Below are 16,227 nucleotides of genomic sequence, written 5' to 3' on the forward strand. Positions count from 1 at the left end.
TACTGTGCTGTATTATCCCAAACACTACCTCACTCTATTCACATTCACATGCCACTTTAATTCACATGCCACTTTAATGCACATATCTGTATATACATAGGCATATTCCTTCTATCCATTCCATTTATTTCAATTTATTTTTATTGTATTTTATTCTATATATTTTTTTATCTTATTCTATAAGTATTCCACTTACTGTATTACGTTTTAGGACTCAGTTAGTCGGTCTATTAGAAAGGAATTTTCTACTTTTATTTTTATTTTTTTTTCCTAGGACTTATTGTGCGCTATCCCCGGGTGCGTTGCATTACATTTCACTGCATATATGTATGAAAGTATGTATATGTATGAGACGAATAAAAAAATCTTGAATCTTGAATCTTGAAACGAAATAATAATAAATAAGGGATAAAAACATTTATAAAGAGAGATAGAAAGACAAGGGGGGCAAAGTCAGAGAAAGCAAGGGAAGGAAATATAGAGGGACAAGTGGGAGACAAAGAGAAAGAGAGAATGTGATGGAGGGACAGAGAGAGGGGGGAGGGACAGAGAGAGCGCTGGGGGCAGAGAGGGAGAGAGAGAGGAAATAGGGAGAGGAGGGGCAGAGGGGAGAGGGGGAGAGAGAAAAGAGGGGCAAAGAGAGAGCGGGCGATAAAGGTGGGGTGATGAGAGAGCTAGGGGCGAGAAAGAGACGAATGAGAGACCGATACGGGGAAAAGGGAGAGAAAGGAGAGGGGGAGGAGAGGGGGCAGAGTGAGAGACGGAGGGGGGAGGTTGAAAAGAGAGGGAGTGGAAGAGAACGTCTCTCTCTCTCTCTCTCTCTCTCTCTCTTACGTGCCACCTTAAAAACGCTCGGATCTGGACCACGTGACACGATTCCTGGAAAGTTCCTGGAAGCAGCTTTCCGCCGCCGCCGCCGCCGCGTTCGCACTGGTGACACGTCGCTGAACTGACCGGTCACCGTAGCGTCCCAATAAAACGCTCGTAATTCATCCGTCGAGCGCTGCCAGGTGGGATCGTGCACACGCGGTGCCGTGCGCCGGGGAGTCGGCGCGCGTGAGGGTAGGAGGGGGGGATCCGCGCGCCCAAAGCTCGGGCGCCAGGGCTTGACTCGCGCGCTGCTGCGACGTCGAGGGCGACCGTCCTCGAGGAGGGAGCGCGCCGCCACTGCCGCGCGGGGACTTTCCAACCGATTTTCCGTCATTATTATTCCCATTATTATCACTATTATCACTGCACACTGTGTACGGGTGAGCGACATACACAGGAGACGCGTCCACCGGCGAGTTCCCCTGCCTTGTAGGTATCCATTGTCACCGTGGCTCCGTATTAGTGCTCCGCTGCTTACTGACTGTATTTGTCACAAATGTCGATTTATTGGTTCTCTATTCTTTTTCCCAGAGACCTGCGCTTTCACGTTGCCAGGAAGCAATTATTATGATGATTATTATTATGATTATTATTATTATTATTATTGTTATTATTATTCTTATTATTTTATTTTTATTATTATTATTGTACACTGTGTATGGGGTGACCTACATAGGAAGGCGAGTTTCTGCGCATTTTACGGACAGATCCATTTCTGCTCGACGTGCTATTTGATAACGCGTTCATTCTTAAGACGTCGTGTCGGATGGCTCGTTTATTGGTCTCAAACATGTAGATTTGGTTCGCTGGTACGTGCTGCTCCACCTTGCAGGTCAGGTCGAACCTGGTCTGTTTTCCATTGTTCTTTAACGCGACTATTCTGAGAGCTGACATTTTTTCAGGGACGTGCGCTTTAATGTTGCCAGGAAGCTATTATTATCGTAATACTAGCTCGTTAAAACAATAAGAACAACTAACTTTAATGAAGAATATATTTGTTCGGTTATCAATTTATTCACTCATTTGTTTAAACGAGATCGGATACGGAGTGTGAACATTAAAAACATCAAAACAGGAACTGGAAGTGATTGCAACTATACATTCTGTTTGCATCTGGTTTTAGTATTTAGGTTTTAGCATTTTTACGTGTGCAATTGCACACGTATCCCTCATGTATCCCTAATTATTATCATTATTTTTATTATTGTTATGAGGGTGATAATGATTGTCGTTGGTATTATTATTATTATTATTATTATTATAGTTATTGTTATTGTTATGAGGGTGATAATGATTGTTGTTGGTATTATTATTATTATTATTATTATTATAATTATCGTCATTATCACGGATCTATCGATGCCTCTGTTTACCCAAGCACAGAGTTCTGACATTGTTAATATTGATAATAAAAAAAAGTAATAAAATCAAAACATACTAATGTTAACACTGAATGACATTTTATAAAATCAGTCTTCCCTGGTTTGGTGTGGTTGTGTTTTCAGCACTACACTAAATTGAATATTTTTCTTATTTGCAGATCAGCATTTTAAAATGCTCAAAGGAGTGCCTTCAAGAACACCTGCCCAATGTAGTGTCCTTCCCATGTCTGTTCTGTGGGCCTGCAACTAGGCAAAAGGTGGTCCCACCAATGACCTGCCAGTCATCAGAATCTACTGAAAACATCGAAAATGGGAGACGAGCGGATCACGATTCCCGGGTTGTAGAGTCAGATGAAAACCGCATTGCATTAGCTATGAAAGACCTAAAAAACACAGGTAGGCCTTTAAGTTCTGTGTGAAGGATTGCTAAATACTGTAGATTTCCCGAAGAATCATCTCCTCAGTCTACTGCTCCATGTGTTTTTTTGTAAAAGCCAAGTAATGGCTCAAAAGGAAAATGTATCCAAATTGAAGGGAAATTTTATGCCAATGTAAGAAATGTCACAATAAATAGAATGTGAATTAGGTGAGTTTCTGTCAGTTGTTCCAGAGTTTCCAGAGTTGAGGAAAATTAAGTCCAGTCCAGTTTTTTTGTTCAAATGTCCGTCGACAGCTAGCTCTTCTGCAAAAGACATTAATAATTACATTCTTATTAGGCACTCACACAGTGGCTTAAAATGAAAAAAGGAGACAATTCAATTGTTTCGTCATTCTTCGTCACATACATAGACATACTTTCATACATATATGCAGTGAAATGTCAATGCAACGTACCCGGTGATTACACATAATATGTTCTAGACTGAATTAATTAACTCAATTAATCCTTAATTTCATGGTCAAACTAGAGCGTCTCAGGGTCTTAATTGGCAATACCTTGAATTTCGCTTATGTCAACACACTCAAAATTGCGCCCGTATATGAATGAGCGCGAGTATCGTTCGGAGACATTCGGGTGGCTTTTTGCATTTAGACCTGTACAGATTTTGTGTATAATGTTACGTGTCCACTGGTAGGTAGTGTCACATTTAGTGAACCACAATGGACAGAAAACATCGGAAAAATCCGATATTCCCCGAAAAAAATGTATTTTTAAAAACTTAAGAACGAGAAAATATAGATATGCAAATAGAAATCTGCTCCTTTTCTGTTTCGAACCCGCCAAATGTACATTAAAGCGGGACTATTATGCATCTTTTCACCAGGTAATATATGGTCTCATAGGTCCCCAAAACATGTTTTTAAATTTTTTTTGCTGAAAATACCACTCTGATTATGCATTCGTCCCATTCTAACAACAATCTACCCTGTCTGAAAACAGGCTGTTTCAGTGGGAGGAGCCACCCTCCCGAGGCCCCTAGTTCTTTGAGCTAATGGGGTTTGAGCACAAGTTCCAGGTTCTGTGCCATTTTATTTGCTCTGTAACTCTCACTGATTTCAGCTTATCAGTCTACCAAAATGTGTTTCTGAACAAAATTGAGGCAAGAAATAAGCAATCCAGTTGCTGAATCTTCACGGATATTAGATCTACAAGGCCTAATTTAAAAGTTTGTCCCGACTTTTACCACGGTGTGTGGAGCAGCCCAGAGCTCGGAGCCTTGAGGGAAACAGCGGGGCTTGAGGCTTTTTTGTTTCATTCAATTATGACAACATTGTAAAATAAAATAAAATAAATTCATCTACGGTTTTATTTGGAGAAATGCGAAGCAGATCATGCACCACAGCCTACAGTACAGTCAACCTAACGTGGAGACACACACACACACACACACACACACATAGAAAAAACACAGAGCATATACTGACATTTCCCTGATCCGTTTTGTCAGGGACAGTTGGTATTAATTCTTCTTTCTTTTAAAAGATTTGTGCTGGTCTCTGAAGCCAACAGAGCAGTTCCCATGATTAGCGCTTAGCTTCGATGCTGATGGAGGGCGGTTCTAATTCGATTTTGTCTCAATTCTATGTAGGGCTGAGACACCAAGCTGAAAGGCCTGTTTTAGGGCATGTTTTCTGAAACAGTCAACTAACAAAAAACTGACTGGGTTGTTTTATTTCACAGTTTGTGTGTTCATACACCTATTAGAGACCCAAATATATGTGCACAAGCACTGAAAAAGTGAGTTTTGCATAAAAGGGCCCATTTAATAACAGTAAATACTTTATTGTATGTAGGGCAAAGTTGATTTTTTGTATTTTGTTGTAGGACAAATAGTTTGCTACGTTGTTGTGGACTACGCAGTTCCCAAGTGCACCACCACACTAGGCATATTAGTTATAAAATCCTTTAAAATCAATATTATGTCTCAATGCATTGTTTTATTTAGTAGGTAGCTGTGTGATAAGCGTGATAATGAACAACACCACTTTACGATGATGGCTGCAAATGTTTGTTCCAACAAGGGTTGTTCAGGAACACCGAAACTGCTAAGGACAGTTCTTGTCACAGAACCTACAGGAAAATAAAGTGTGTTTAGTAGACTTAGTTGAATGCTATTAAATGAATAAAATGGAAAGTATAGTAGTATAGCTACATAACTTTTAAAGACCATAAAAAGCGGCTAACAGTAGCCACGGACCATGTAAAAAAACATTTAAAAAAAAAGTAAATCCTAGGAGAAAATGTCCATCTTGAAAAATGTTCAGTTTTGAAATGTTAAATGTTTTGCAACATAGCACATAGCATCCCAGTCATTTGGGCGAATTGACATTGACATGAATCATGAAAGTTTACAAAATCGCCACTTGATCGTCTTTTCTGATCTTCTTTTTTAGAGATTCAAAGTTTATCGGAAATGGAATCCTTGCGCAGGTTTCTCTGTTGGTTTGACATAGTGGCGACGTAGTGGCGACTCAGTGGTGACGAAGTGGCGTAAAGGACAGGTAGTTTATGACTTGAATGACGGCTTGTTTGCGTCAAGACAGCTAACTGCCGACACTGCAGAGTTTGGGACAGCTGGGAGTCATGGTCTGCACATTGCAGCCCGCAAGACAGACGCTGTGTTTAAAGTGCAGCGGGAACCGAGAGGTGGCCGCGGGTGATGGTGGTGGTGGTGGAGGGTTGGAGGGTCTTAGAATGAACTCAACAACAGCTGCCATAGTGCGTTGGCTGCCCTTCAACTCTCAACTGTTTGCCCCCGCCCCCAAATTTTATATTCAGTTGTAACAGTCTTGACAGTGTGTTTGTTCCAACTTCAAATGTAACCTTTCATATTTTTTTACAACTGACCCTTGTACATTTTTGATGGGTAGGCTTGCTTTTATTAAAACTTTGGTTCCTGCCATTTTTTTCTGATCACTGAACCTTTTGCTATTCCACTGCAGCTTCTCACTGTGTTTGAATGCAGTTGAATGGAGCAAAGGTTTAAGCCTGAAAAATGAGAAGCTCCTCCTCCTATTTGAGGTGTACTGCTGTGGCTTTGCTGATTTCTCATCTGATCCTCCCTCCTCTCCTCATAAAGGGTGGTACTGGGGCAGCCTGACGGCCAACAAGGCCAAGGAGATCCTCCACGACTCCCCTGAGGGAACCTTCCTAGTGCGGGACAGCTCCCAGAGGGACTACCTGTTCACCATCTCCGCCATGACCTCCGCGGGCCCCACCAACCTGCGCATCGAGTACAAGGACGGCAAGTTCAAGCTGGACTCTGTGGTGCTGATCAAGCCCAAGCTCAGGCAGTTTGACAGCGTGGTCCACCTGGTGGAGCACTACGTCCAGCTGTCCCGGACCACCGCCTATGCGTCGGGTGGCAAGGGGCAGATGGTGCCCGACCCCCCGCCCAGTGCCGCGCCTCTGAATGGGACGGTGCAGCTGCTGTTGACCAAGCCTGTGTATACCGCCACCCCTTCCCTGCAGCACTTATGCCGAGTCACCATCAATGGGAGCACCAGGCAGGTGTGCGAGCTGCCGCTGCCCAACAGGCTAAAGGACTACCTGACAGACTACACCTACAATGTGTAATAGGACTACGTACACGGAAGCTGTATGCTTGCACAGAGTAGCCAAGAGGCTGCCGACCCCCCCCCCCCCAAAAAAAAAACAACACGTCAACATCTTTCTTTCTCAGTTAGGTGGCAGTTAGACGGCAGGGTTACTCAGGTATCCAGGGCCCAGGTCCATATTTTGATGCTGTTTTTTCGTCTATATATTACCTGTATGAAAATAAAAATCTATAAGAATCATTATATACTGTACGTTGTACACATATGATTGGTGTAGGAAGACAACAAGAAGAAAAAACATACATACATATAAGTCTGTGGTACTATCTTTGTATATAAATGATATGTACAAACCAACAAACTTGATTCTTATAGATTTCTTTCATATGGGTGTCGTTGCTTTACAGTCGCTGCTTCTCATTTCTGAGATTGGGGTGACTGACACCGCAGTTGATTAATTTTTTTTCAATTATGTTTTTATTTGTCTATTATTAATATTATTCTTGTTGTATTTCTTTTTGCCCCATTTCCTTTTTTTTTTTTTTTTTTTTTTTTACATCTGGCTAATTGGTGGTCAGTGGAAAGCCATCTGATGCACTCACCTGTCGGGCTCTATATGTTCGTAGGGGCAGGGCGATACGCAGGAATTCAATATCAACACACTGGGCATATGTTTCACCATATCTGCCTATGAATTCCAAAAAATGTCCATAATCGCATGTTAGACAATACAGATGGGATTTGTCACATTGAACTATATGGTAATGTGACGCACAAAACCTTCTCCAACGTTTCAGACCTTGGATCCAAAGTTTGCATACTGCGATACGACATGATACCTAAAGGCCATCTCCAATATATACATATATAGATATTTTTTTTAATTCTTCATTTTTGAGGTATTCAATGTGTTTCTACCGCATTTCCTGCTGCAATTCATCGATTTCGTCACCTGCGCACATTTTTTGACAGGCAGCTGTCAAGGCCACTACGTTCACTTTCCCGTTCCATTATGCCCCTATATTTTGTTTGAAAAAACTTTGGGGAGCAGGAAGTGAACTTGACCGGAGGTGGTCTTTATTAAACAGCTGAAAGATTAAACACAGTGATATTGAACAATCACCCAGCCCTGTTTCGATTTTCTGGTCCTTAGTAGAGTATCCACACAAAACAACAATCAGTCATTGGTCAGAACGGATGTGCAAAATAACCATCTGATCTCTGCCAATTGCTGGAACTGAGTGTGCATAGCACACCTCTGTAGCAGAAAATGGGCTGCTGCTCTTTGCGTGTGACAGAAAAAAAATGAAATATTTTTTTAAGTATTTATTGATCATGTCCAAATGTGTTTTCATGGTTTATTTTCTAAAAGGCACCATTTGAGAATGCGTGTTAAACTACCTGTCTCCTTTATACGCACGATGACAGACATGGTTGTTATGGTTCGTAAACAGCCTAGAAGCTGGCCTTGCTGAATTCCACTCGAATTCCGCAAAAAATAAAAAAGAAATTGAGATTTTGATGTGGTGCTTTAAACGATGCGAACAGTTTTCTGAAGAAAGGTTCACAGAAATGACTTTGGGAAATAAAACCCCTTCTGAACAGACTTGGATTCAAGTTTCATTTGTTTTGCTTCAGCCTTAGTCGCACTGTGCATCTAGCCTACAAAATATACTGTTAAAAAGTGCGATTGTTAGTTTTCAAATTGCCCAGTTAAGTTGTCAAGAAACACTTAAAAAAAGTATTTGAAATTCCATTTTTGAATGTTCTCCATCCTCCTGCACATGTTGTACTATTTATCCTTGGGTAAAAACAAATGCTTATTTGCAGGGTCAGCACAGACAACTTTTGTCTTTCTGCTTCGGAACTGTGCCTAGTTGTTGTGAACAAGGATTTATAGCCACATCATAATAGTACAAGATAATAGTATTAGTACTATTTTTGCTAAAATAATAATAATTATGATTATTATTATTAATATTATTAATTCATAAACATTATAGTATTGTGAAAATAATAATAATATAGTGGAAAAAATACTTATATATTTAATCTATGGAAGGCCTCATGTATATAATTTTGTAGTTAATGCAAATATATTGTTGGTATGCTTCAAGAAACATATTTTTCTATCATTCAGACATATTTTAAATCTATTACTAAGTAGCCAAAAACATAATTTTTTAAATGTTGGGGTTATTTTTTTTACATTGTATGAAAGTATATGAATAACAATTTAAGTAAAAATAAAGATTGCCAAATATACTCAAATAGTCAGAAAAAAACAAAACTGAAATTATATGCTGCCAGTTTATTTCTTGCAAGTAGATTTTTCAATACTTCTGAAGTGGATGCTTACTCCAAACATAGTATGCCTCTTTATCTCACCTCTTTATCTGCTATGCTTGATTACATGCTGAAAATATTTTTCAATATTGTATTTAATTGACACAAATAACAGGAAAAACAAACTTATTTGATGTCCATACGGGGAAAATATATTTTCCATTGCATAACAGGCCCTAATTCACTTGCTTGTTGGCAAAGAGAGATTGATTTTTAATAGGCTGCTTTGCATGTTCCTGTTAAGCTGAGTTTTGGATCATTGCCACTCAGTTGTCATTTCTTGCGTGTAGGTGCACGCATCGATCATGAATAACAAGCTGCACAGGTACCAGGGTTAATCCCCTCCCCACTTCAGGCAAATCATTCAGTACCATACTGTCTGTCAGCAATGTTAAGTACTTTTAAGACCAAGCCCTGCTCACCGTAAGCTCCTTAGGTGGAAGCTTTTTGTTTGTTTTGCAACATATGAAGGGTCTTTTGCTCCTTAAGGGTTTGTATATGGCACCCACACAACAAACCACATGCCACCCACATACAAACCCTTAACAAAGTGGAACATAGAGAGCTAAACTTTCCTACATGGAATCCGTAACATTGCTGGATAAAAAATATCCGGCAAAGGCAGTAGGTACTCATTTACATATTGGCCTCCTTTACGGAGAACTCCTTACTCCAGACATATGGAGTCTGTTCCCACATTAAATGGCTGTCACGGACACAGTACGTAATGGGTTACAGTTATGTTTAGTGCAGTTGCGATCGTTTGGACAATCTGTCGGCAACAGACACACAATCTGAATCAATCTTTCTTTTTTCCTGGCTCTCAGTGACCGGCTCTTCGCTTTCTGTCTCCCCACCCCATCTGCTGACGTAGCGGGGACAGAGCTGTGTCCCTGGACACAATAACCCTAACCCAAAGTTATAAAATCAGTGTGATTATTTTCGACCTGTGATACACACCAGGTCATTGCATTGCACTGCTGCCTCACAGCAAGAAGGTCCTGGGTTCGATTCCCGCCTGGGGCACTGTTGGCACCGTGCTCCGGTGGGTTATCTCCCAAATAGGAGCCTTTCTGTGTGGAGTTTGCATGTTCTCCCCGTGCTCACATGGGGTTTCCTCCATCTCATGTCAGTAAGGACCCCCCTCAAAAACATGCTCCCATCATCGTCTGACCAGTGATGGACAATTATCACCTGGTCCCCGGGCGCGTCCACGTACGCTGCCCACTGCTCCTGGCTGTGCCCCCGGAGGAAGGACAAGCCAGGATGGGTCAAAAGCAGAGGAGCCATTTCACCGGCCACCATCAAAGCATGTGCATGTGTGTGTGTGTGCAAGCATGTGTTGTAGTGTGGTGTGTTGCGTGACTAATAAAGACTGTTTCTTCTTTCTTTTCTTTCTTCACTCTCTGAGTCCGGAGAAGGAACGTTCTTCACCCGTTCTAGCTCTCCTTGTCCGCTCGCTCCCTCTCTAGCTCCGTGCTTTGGTGCAGCTGACCAGCAAGCAAAGCACTTGTGCCCAATTTCCCCGCACCGCACTCCTAACTTTAAAAGACACGTCTAGGATCTGAGTGCCATTTTTAAGAAGACAAAGAATGAAATTGAAGAATATAAAGACCTGTTTCCCTAGAGACTGGATGTGTTTCAGTCCCTTGTCTTTGCAGCCGAGCACCACGGTTCAGATCGGACTTGCCATTTTTCGGAATATTTTTTTTTCTTCTGGAAAACAAATAATTTTTGAAATATTTGCACTAAATAAATATTCATTAAGACCCACTATTTGCTTTTTGCCAGTATTCAGATTCGGCTCCACCGCTGCTTTCTGTGCTTGTACTGGCAATGTTACTGCTTCCGTTCACACACACTTACATTCAAAGCCCTCCCGGCATTTTCCTGAAAATTATACTGTGAGTGGGGAGATTTACGGAACGACTTTTACGGAACATTGACACCAGCCCCTTTTCCCACGTTACCGAAATATGGAACATTGCCAGTGGATTTGCAGCTTTCATTCCATGTAGGAAAGGGTCTTTAGTTAGCTGAGCTAGAAAGCTGAACCTACAAAGCTGAACTTACCCATATATATGCTTACCCACAACGTTTAGGTATTCATGGTTGCCACTTCATAAAAATCTACTTCAGTGGCAACATTTAAAACTCAACATAAATGAAAAGTGTATAATTTACCATGAAAAAAATAATGGTTCTATAATATCTCAAATATAGACACACACACACACACACACACACCAAATGATCTTTTAATGGCTAAATCACTTGCATTTGTGGAAAGTTATGGCAGATCCGCCTGCCACACCATGTGGCGGTTTCAGAGCCCTTCGGCACAGAGACACAAACAAGGGGGTTGAAGACACAAGTTTTTGTAGCAAGTGGGCAAGGTGTCACAAGCAGATGGACGGTATGTCATGATAGGGGCTCCCCTCCTGTGTGTGTGTGGGGGGGACTTTATCTGTTGCTCGTTGATTAGTCTTATGAGCAACAGGCCAACAGCCACACCGATCCTGGCCTAATTACCTAGACCCAGGACAGGTGTGGCTGCTCAAACCACACTACAATGACTGTGTGCTAGACCAATCAACAGGCATACAGCCACACTGAGTCTGGGCTCAATCACCTTGACCCAGGACAGGTGTGGCTGCTCAAACCATACCCACACCACATACTCGATACCAAACTGAGGCCAGGGATTCTCCCTGGCCTAAGCCTATATAATTTTAATTATAATATATGGTATGGTTTAATTATAATATTATTATAAATTAATATAATATTAATTATATTAATAAATATTATAATTCCAACTATTTTTGCAAACAGGGGAATGGACGGCACACACATTTGTGAGACAACGCTGTCAGTCAGTCATTAGAGACCCCGGGGTGTTCGACTGATGCGTCTAGGTTGAGACAGCGGGCTAGGATTATACACAGTATATTTGAAGACGATCGGCTAAGAGGATCATGAAGGCCACTGTGGCAGTTTCGCCTACCACACGTCACCCAAGTGACGTTTTCAGGGCCCTCCGGCACAGAGACACAGACGAAGGGGGGTTGTTAACACCAGTTTATTGTAGAGAGAAGGCTAGGTGGAATTAGGCAGGAGCGGATTGAACATGTCATGACACGGGCTCCTCTCTTGAGTCAGTGTGTGGACGGGTGTTTTTAAACCTGCCGCTCATTAGCCCAACAAACGAGCATCAGGTGTAGCTGCTCAACCCATCCACACACCACAGCCGATGAATGGCCGCTCTCTCATAATCAGTCATAATCAACTGGCATCCAGTGCTTACTCCAGTGTTTCCTACGGAGCTACCCAGGGCCCATGACGAAAAAAACTAAAAATGTTCTGTGACCACGCATTACTAAACCGTACCCACGGATTGCTAAATTATTATACTTTAATTCATAAAGATACCATTAAATATGGATTATGGTTATGGTTTATTTTGCGTGAAGTCCTTGAAAATGCATTAAAAAACGTGCTTTTAAAAGGACTTGATAAGTCCTCAAATTTCATTTTGTATAATAAAGGATTTGCGTGCCAAGCACTCTCTAGCCCTCTCCACTGTAAATTCTCCCGACATGCCCACTCTCTCGTGACGCCTGCTTTCCAGCACCAGCACCAGCACCTTGCTGCTCGTACAGCTACCACTTGAGAGCTGCCGCTGTCTGTGAAGCAGCTGTTCATTCCGGGTACGCAATAAGCCCTTCTCCCTTGGGAGTTCTGGAGGAAGTTCAGGTTATAACGAGGAAAATGGGCTGTATTTATTTTGTATTTATTTATTTTCCCCCGTCACCAGCCAAACAACCGGCGGTGTACCGAGATCACCCCGCTTCCCCCTCTGGCATTGGAAAAATTGGTTTTCGAGTGAAAAGCACAATAAAAGCAATACATGAAACGTTCAATACACAACGATACAGCATTACATAAATCTATATAAATTCATAATACCACAGTATTATGAGACTAATTCATTGATTTTAATAATTAAAAACATTAATATATAAACACGTTTATATATTATAATATTATTATAATAATATTAAGCTTATATATCATAATATTATTATTATTATTATGGGTCCAGTCTGCAGAAATCTTCAGAATTTTGAAATCTAAAACTATTTGAAGCAGAAGAACAACAGAAGCTACAAACACGATTTATCTTGTTTGAACCGGTATGTCACAAACACATTGTGGTTTATGTTTCACCCAAATCGATCCACATACGAAGCAGAAATTAGTGGAAAACCGACCAAATTTGACCGATATCACAGACACGGTCCAATGCATTTAATGCCAAATTATGTCCAACCCGGCTGAAATGATCTGGAACACAACAATGACATAAGCTACGAACACTGTTAAGGTGTCGTTTAAACCGGTATGTCACAAGAATCTTGTGGTTTAAGTTTCATCCAAATCGATCCACATACGGAGCAGATATAAGTGAAATAATAACTTGGACTCCAAATATTCAGCTGGTCCTGCTTGACTAACATGCCACTATTGTGGTGGAAAAATCACCTTGAAGAAGAGGTCCTTTGAAATCAAGATCCTTTATTATAAAAATATCTGAGTTTGTCTCTGAAGAGGACAAGACCGGCTAAATACAGATACATTCCCTTTTGTTTTATGGAGGTTCTAGACTCTTTTAACCTCACTCAAGCAGTACGAGAACCTACATATTCTAAGGGCCACACCCTTGACTTAGTAATGTACAGTGGTCTCAGCCTTAAAAACATTGAGACAAAGGATATCTGTGTCCAATCACAAAGCGGTTTTATTCAGTGTGGTCTTATCCCAATTTTTTATCACTCACAACAATCCTGTCCTCTGCCATGTTTTTACCTCTACGTCAGAGAGCAATTTTTTAAGCTTTTCAGTGCTGCTGCTTTGCCTTTAACTGCCTGTTATCCAGATTGTAACACAAAGGAGCATATCTCCCATTTTTATGACATGTGTCTTACTGCCCTGGACTCTGTCGCCCCATACAAATACAAAATGTAAAATAAAACATTGCAGCCCTAGGTAAATTAATCCACCCAGGACATAGAGAGAGACTGTAGGGGAAATGTATATATAAATAAAGTTGCTTTGCCTGGATCTAGGTGCAGCCTTTGACGCTGTAGATCACGCCATTTTAATTGACCGTCTTAACACCTGGTGCTGCCTCTTGGCTAAATTATCCAAAGACACAATGTCTCTTTTCATTGCTACGCAGGTGACACACAGATATACCTTCCTCTGAGAACAGAGCAATCTTTATTTGTCACACAGCACACCACACTACAACACATGCTTGCACACACGCTTTGGATGGTGGCCGGTGAAATGAGGCCTCTGCATTTAACCCATCCTGGCTTGTCCTTCCTCCGGGGCCACAGCCAGGAGCAGTGGGCAGCATACGTGGACGCGCCCGGGGACCAGGGGATGCGTGTCCATCGCTGGTCAGACGATGATGTGTGCATGTTTTTGAGGGGGGTCCTTACTGACGTGAGGTGGAGGAAACCCCATGTGAGCACGGGGAGAACATGCAAACTCCACACAGAAAGGCTCCTATTTGGGAGATAACCCACCGGAGCACGGTGCCAACAGCACCCCAGGCGGGAATCGAACCCAGGACCTTCTTGCTGTTGAGGCAGCAGTGCATTGCACTGCTGCCTCAACAGCCTCAACTATAGTTGCTGTTGTAGATTTTCTTCAGCTCAACAATTCTAAATCAAAAATCATATTGCTCACTCCCCCAAATTCTAAAAATCAAATTGAGAGTGGCCTTGGCACTCAGTCCACAAATGTGAAATCTGTTACCAGAAACTTGGGAGTACTCGTTGACTCTGACCTAAACTTTGAACAACAAATTCAAAAAAATGTCCAGTCCTGCTTCCTTCAACTGAGAACCATTTGAAGAATCAAACCAATACTATCACACAGCGACCTGGAAAAAGTAATCCACGCCCTAATTTTCCTCATGACTAGACTACTGTAACTCCCTCCTTTTTGGCATCAACCAAAAGTCACTCTCTCGCCTCCAACTCGTTCAGAACGCAGCAGCTCGGCTTCTTACCAAAAGACGTCTTCCAAAAGATGATATCACATCACCCCAATCCTAGCTTCTCTCCTTTGGCTCCCTGTTCGGTTCAGAATCGATTTTAAGATTTTACTGATCACCTTAAAAACACGTCTGAGTCAGACTCCAATCTACATAACAGATATGTTGACCCAATGTGAGCCAGTGCGTAGCCTTAGATCGTCAGGCAGGGCACTCCTAGCTGTTCCAAAGTCAAGACTTAAAACTAAAGGGGACCGTGTTTTCTGTCAGGGCCCCTCAACTTTGGAACAACCTGCCTGAGGCGATACGGCTAGCAGAGTCAGTAACTTCTTTTAAATCACTTTTCAAAATCCATTTTTATAGATCTGCTTTTATGTGATGTAGCCCCCTTTCTTTATCTATTTCATTTTTTACTTACCCTTTTCCCTTTTTATTTCTATTTCTTATTCTCATATTGTATCTATTTATTTCTTTTTATTGACTCTTTATCCGCTTTTACAGTTTAATGAATGAATTTAATTCATGTTTATTAATGTTCCTCTGCCTTGTATCTGCTTTTATTTCATCTGTCAAAGCACTTTGTAAACTGTGTTTTTAAAGGTGCATTACAAATAAAGCTATTATAAAGTAAAAAATAAACTTTTTTTTTAAAGAAACGTCATGTACAAACAGTTTCCTACACCTAAACGTAGCAGATTTAAATGTTTGTAGTATTGAAAAGTTCTTCCATAATAATTCTAATGCCAAATTAAGGTTAAAGTTCCATAAATGTTGTCTCCATTACAATAAAGACAAGTAAACTGATAATAAATAAATGACAAATAAATAAACTAAATTTTCCAATTGTAGATTATTAACAGAAAAATATAATGAAGTAGTAATTACAACTAACATGTATTTATTATATTTACAAAACAACATGAATTTATTCTTATTATTATTGTTATGCAAAGTAATTACAAAGTTTGTTTTTGTTATTGTTCCAGATGCCGAAAAAAAGCAGAAAGTCGGTGTTGGCGTATTTGAGAATACATAACAACTGGTATTAGGATGTAGAATTTTAATAATGAATAGAATAATCCTCTTTCCAAAATTGAAGAAGATCCAAAAACCACAAACAACAACAATTAATTTTTGTGCATTGATAATATTGAAAATTAAGATTAAAGTTCAGAAGATGAAAATATTGATGAATCATTAACTGATAAACAGCAACATGGTATGTTTACACATGTTTACAACCAGTTGATATTGTTCAGAAAGTACTAGAGCAGCCCTTTGATGACATCTTGTCTGAAGCACCAGCAGAAGGGAACAACCCTGTACGACTATTGGCAGATGAAACCAATCAAGCAAAATGTTTCCCAGTTCTTTTCCCAAACAACAATGGGAACGTTTCATACATGTTGTGGTCCAAGTTTTATTAATTACAATCTACAATTGTATCAAGAAATATTGATACAACTTTACAAACTCACCGAAAATTGAAGAAGATTGGCGTTACATTGAGATCACAGTCACTTTCTCACATCATGCACCAATGCTATATAAATCCGTCCA

At 40.7% G+C, this 16,227-nt stretch overlaps 1 protein-coding gene across 1 annotated transcript; it reads left to right on the forward strand.

Moving 5' to 3' along the window:
* The first annotated feature begins 973 nt into the window (after positions 1–973).
* Positions 974–7,840, forward strand: socs2 (suppressor of cytokine signaling 2). Its single transcript, XM_080022074.1, has 3 exons — positions 974–1,299; positions 2,411–2,648; positions 5,774–7,840. Exons 2-3 carry the CDS (start codon positions 2,522–2,524, stop codon positions 6,268–6,270), a joined length of 624 nt encoding a protein of 207 aa, XP_079878200.1. The 5' UTR covers positions 974–1,299; positions 2,411–2,521; the 3' UTR covers positions 6,271–7,840.
* Positions 7,841–16,227: the final 8,387 nt, after the last annotated feature.

This window comes from Zeus faber, assembly GCF_960531495.2.
Source record: "Zeus faber genome assembly, chromosome: 21".
In the NCBI taxonomy this organism is placed as follows: Eukaryota; Metazoa; Chordata; class Actinopteri; order Zeiformes; family Zeidae; genus Zeus; species Zeus faber.

Excerpts from the sequence above, each read along its gene's own strand:
- socs2 (XM_080022074.1), top strand. The coding sequence starts at position 2,522 with ATGACCTGCCAGTCATCAGAATCTACTGAAAACATCGAAAATGGGAGA. Across the intron at positions 2,649-5,773 it reads GAAAGACCTAAAAAACACAG|GGTGGTACTGGGGCAGCCTG; the intron begins GTAGGCCTTTAA and ends CTCCTCATAAAG.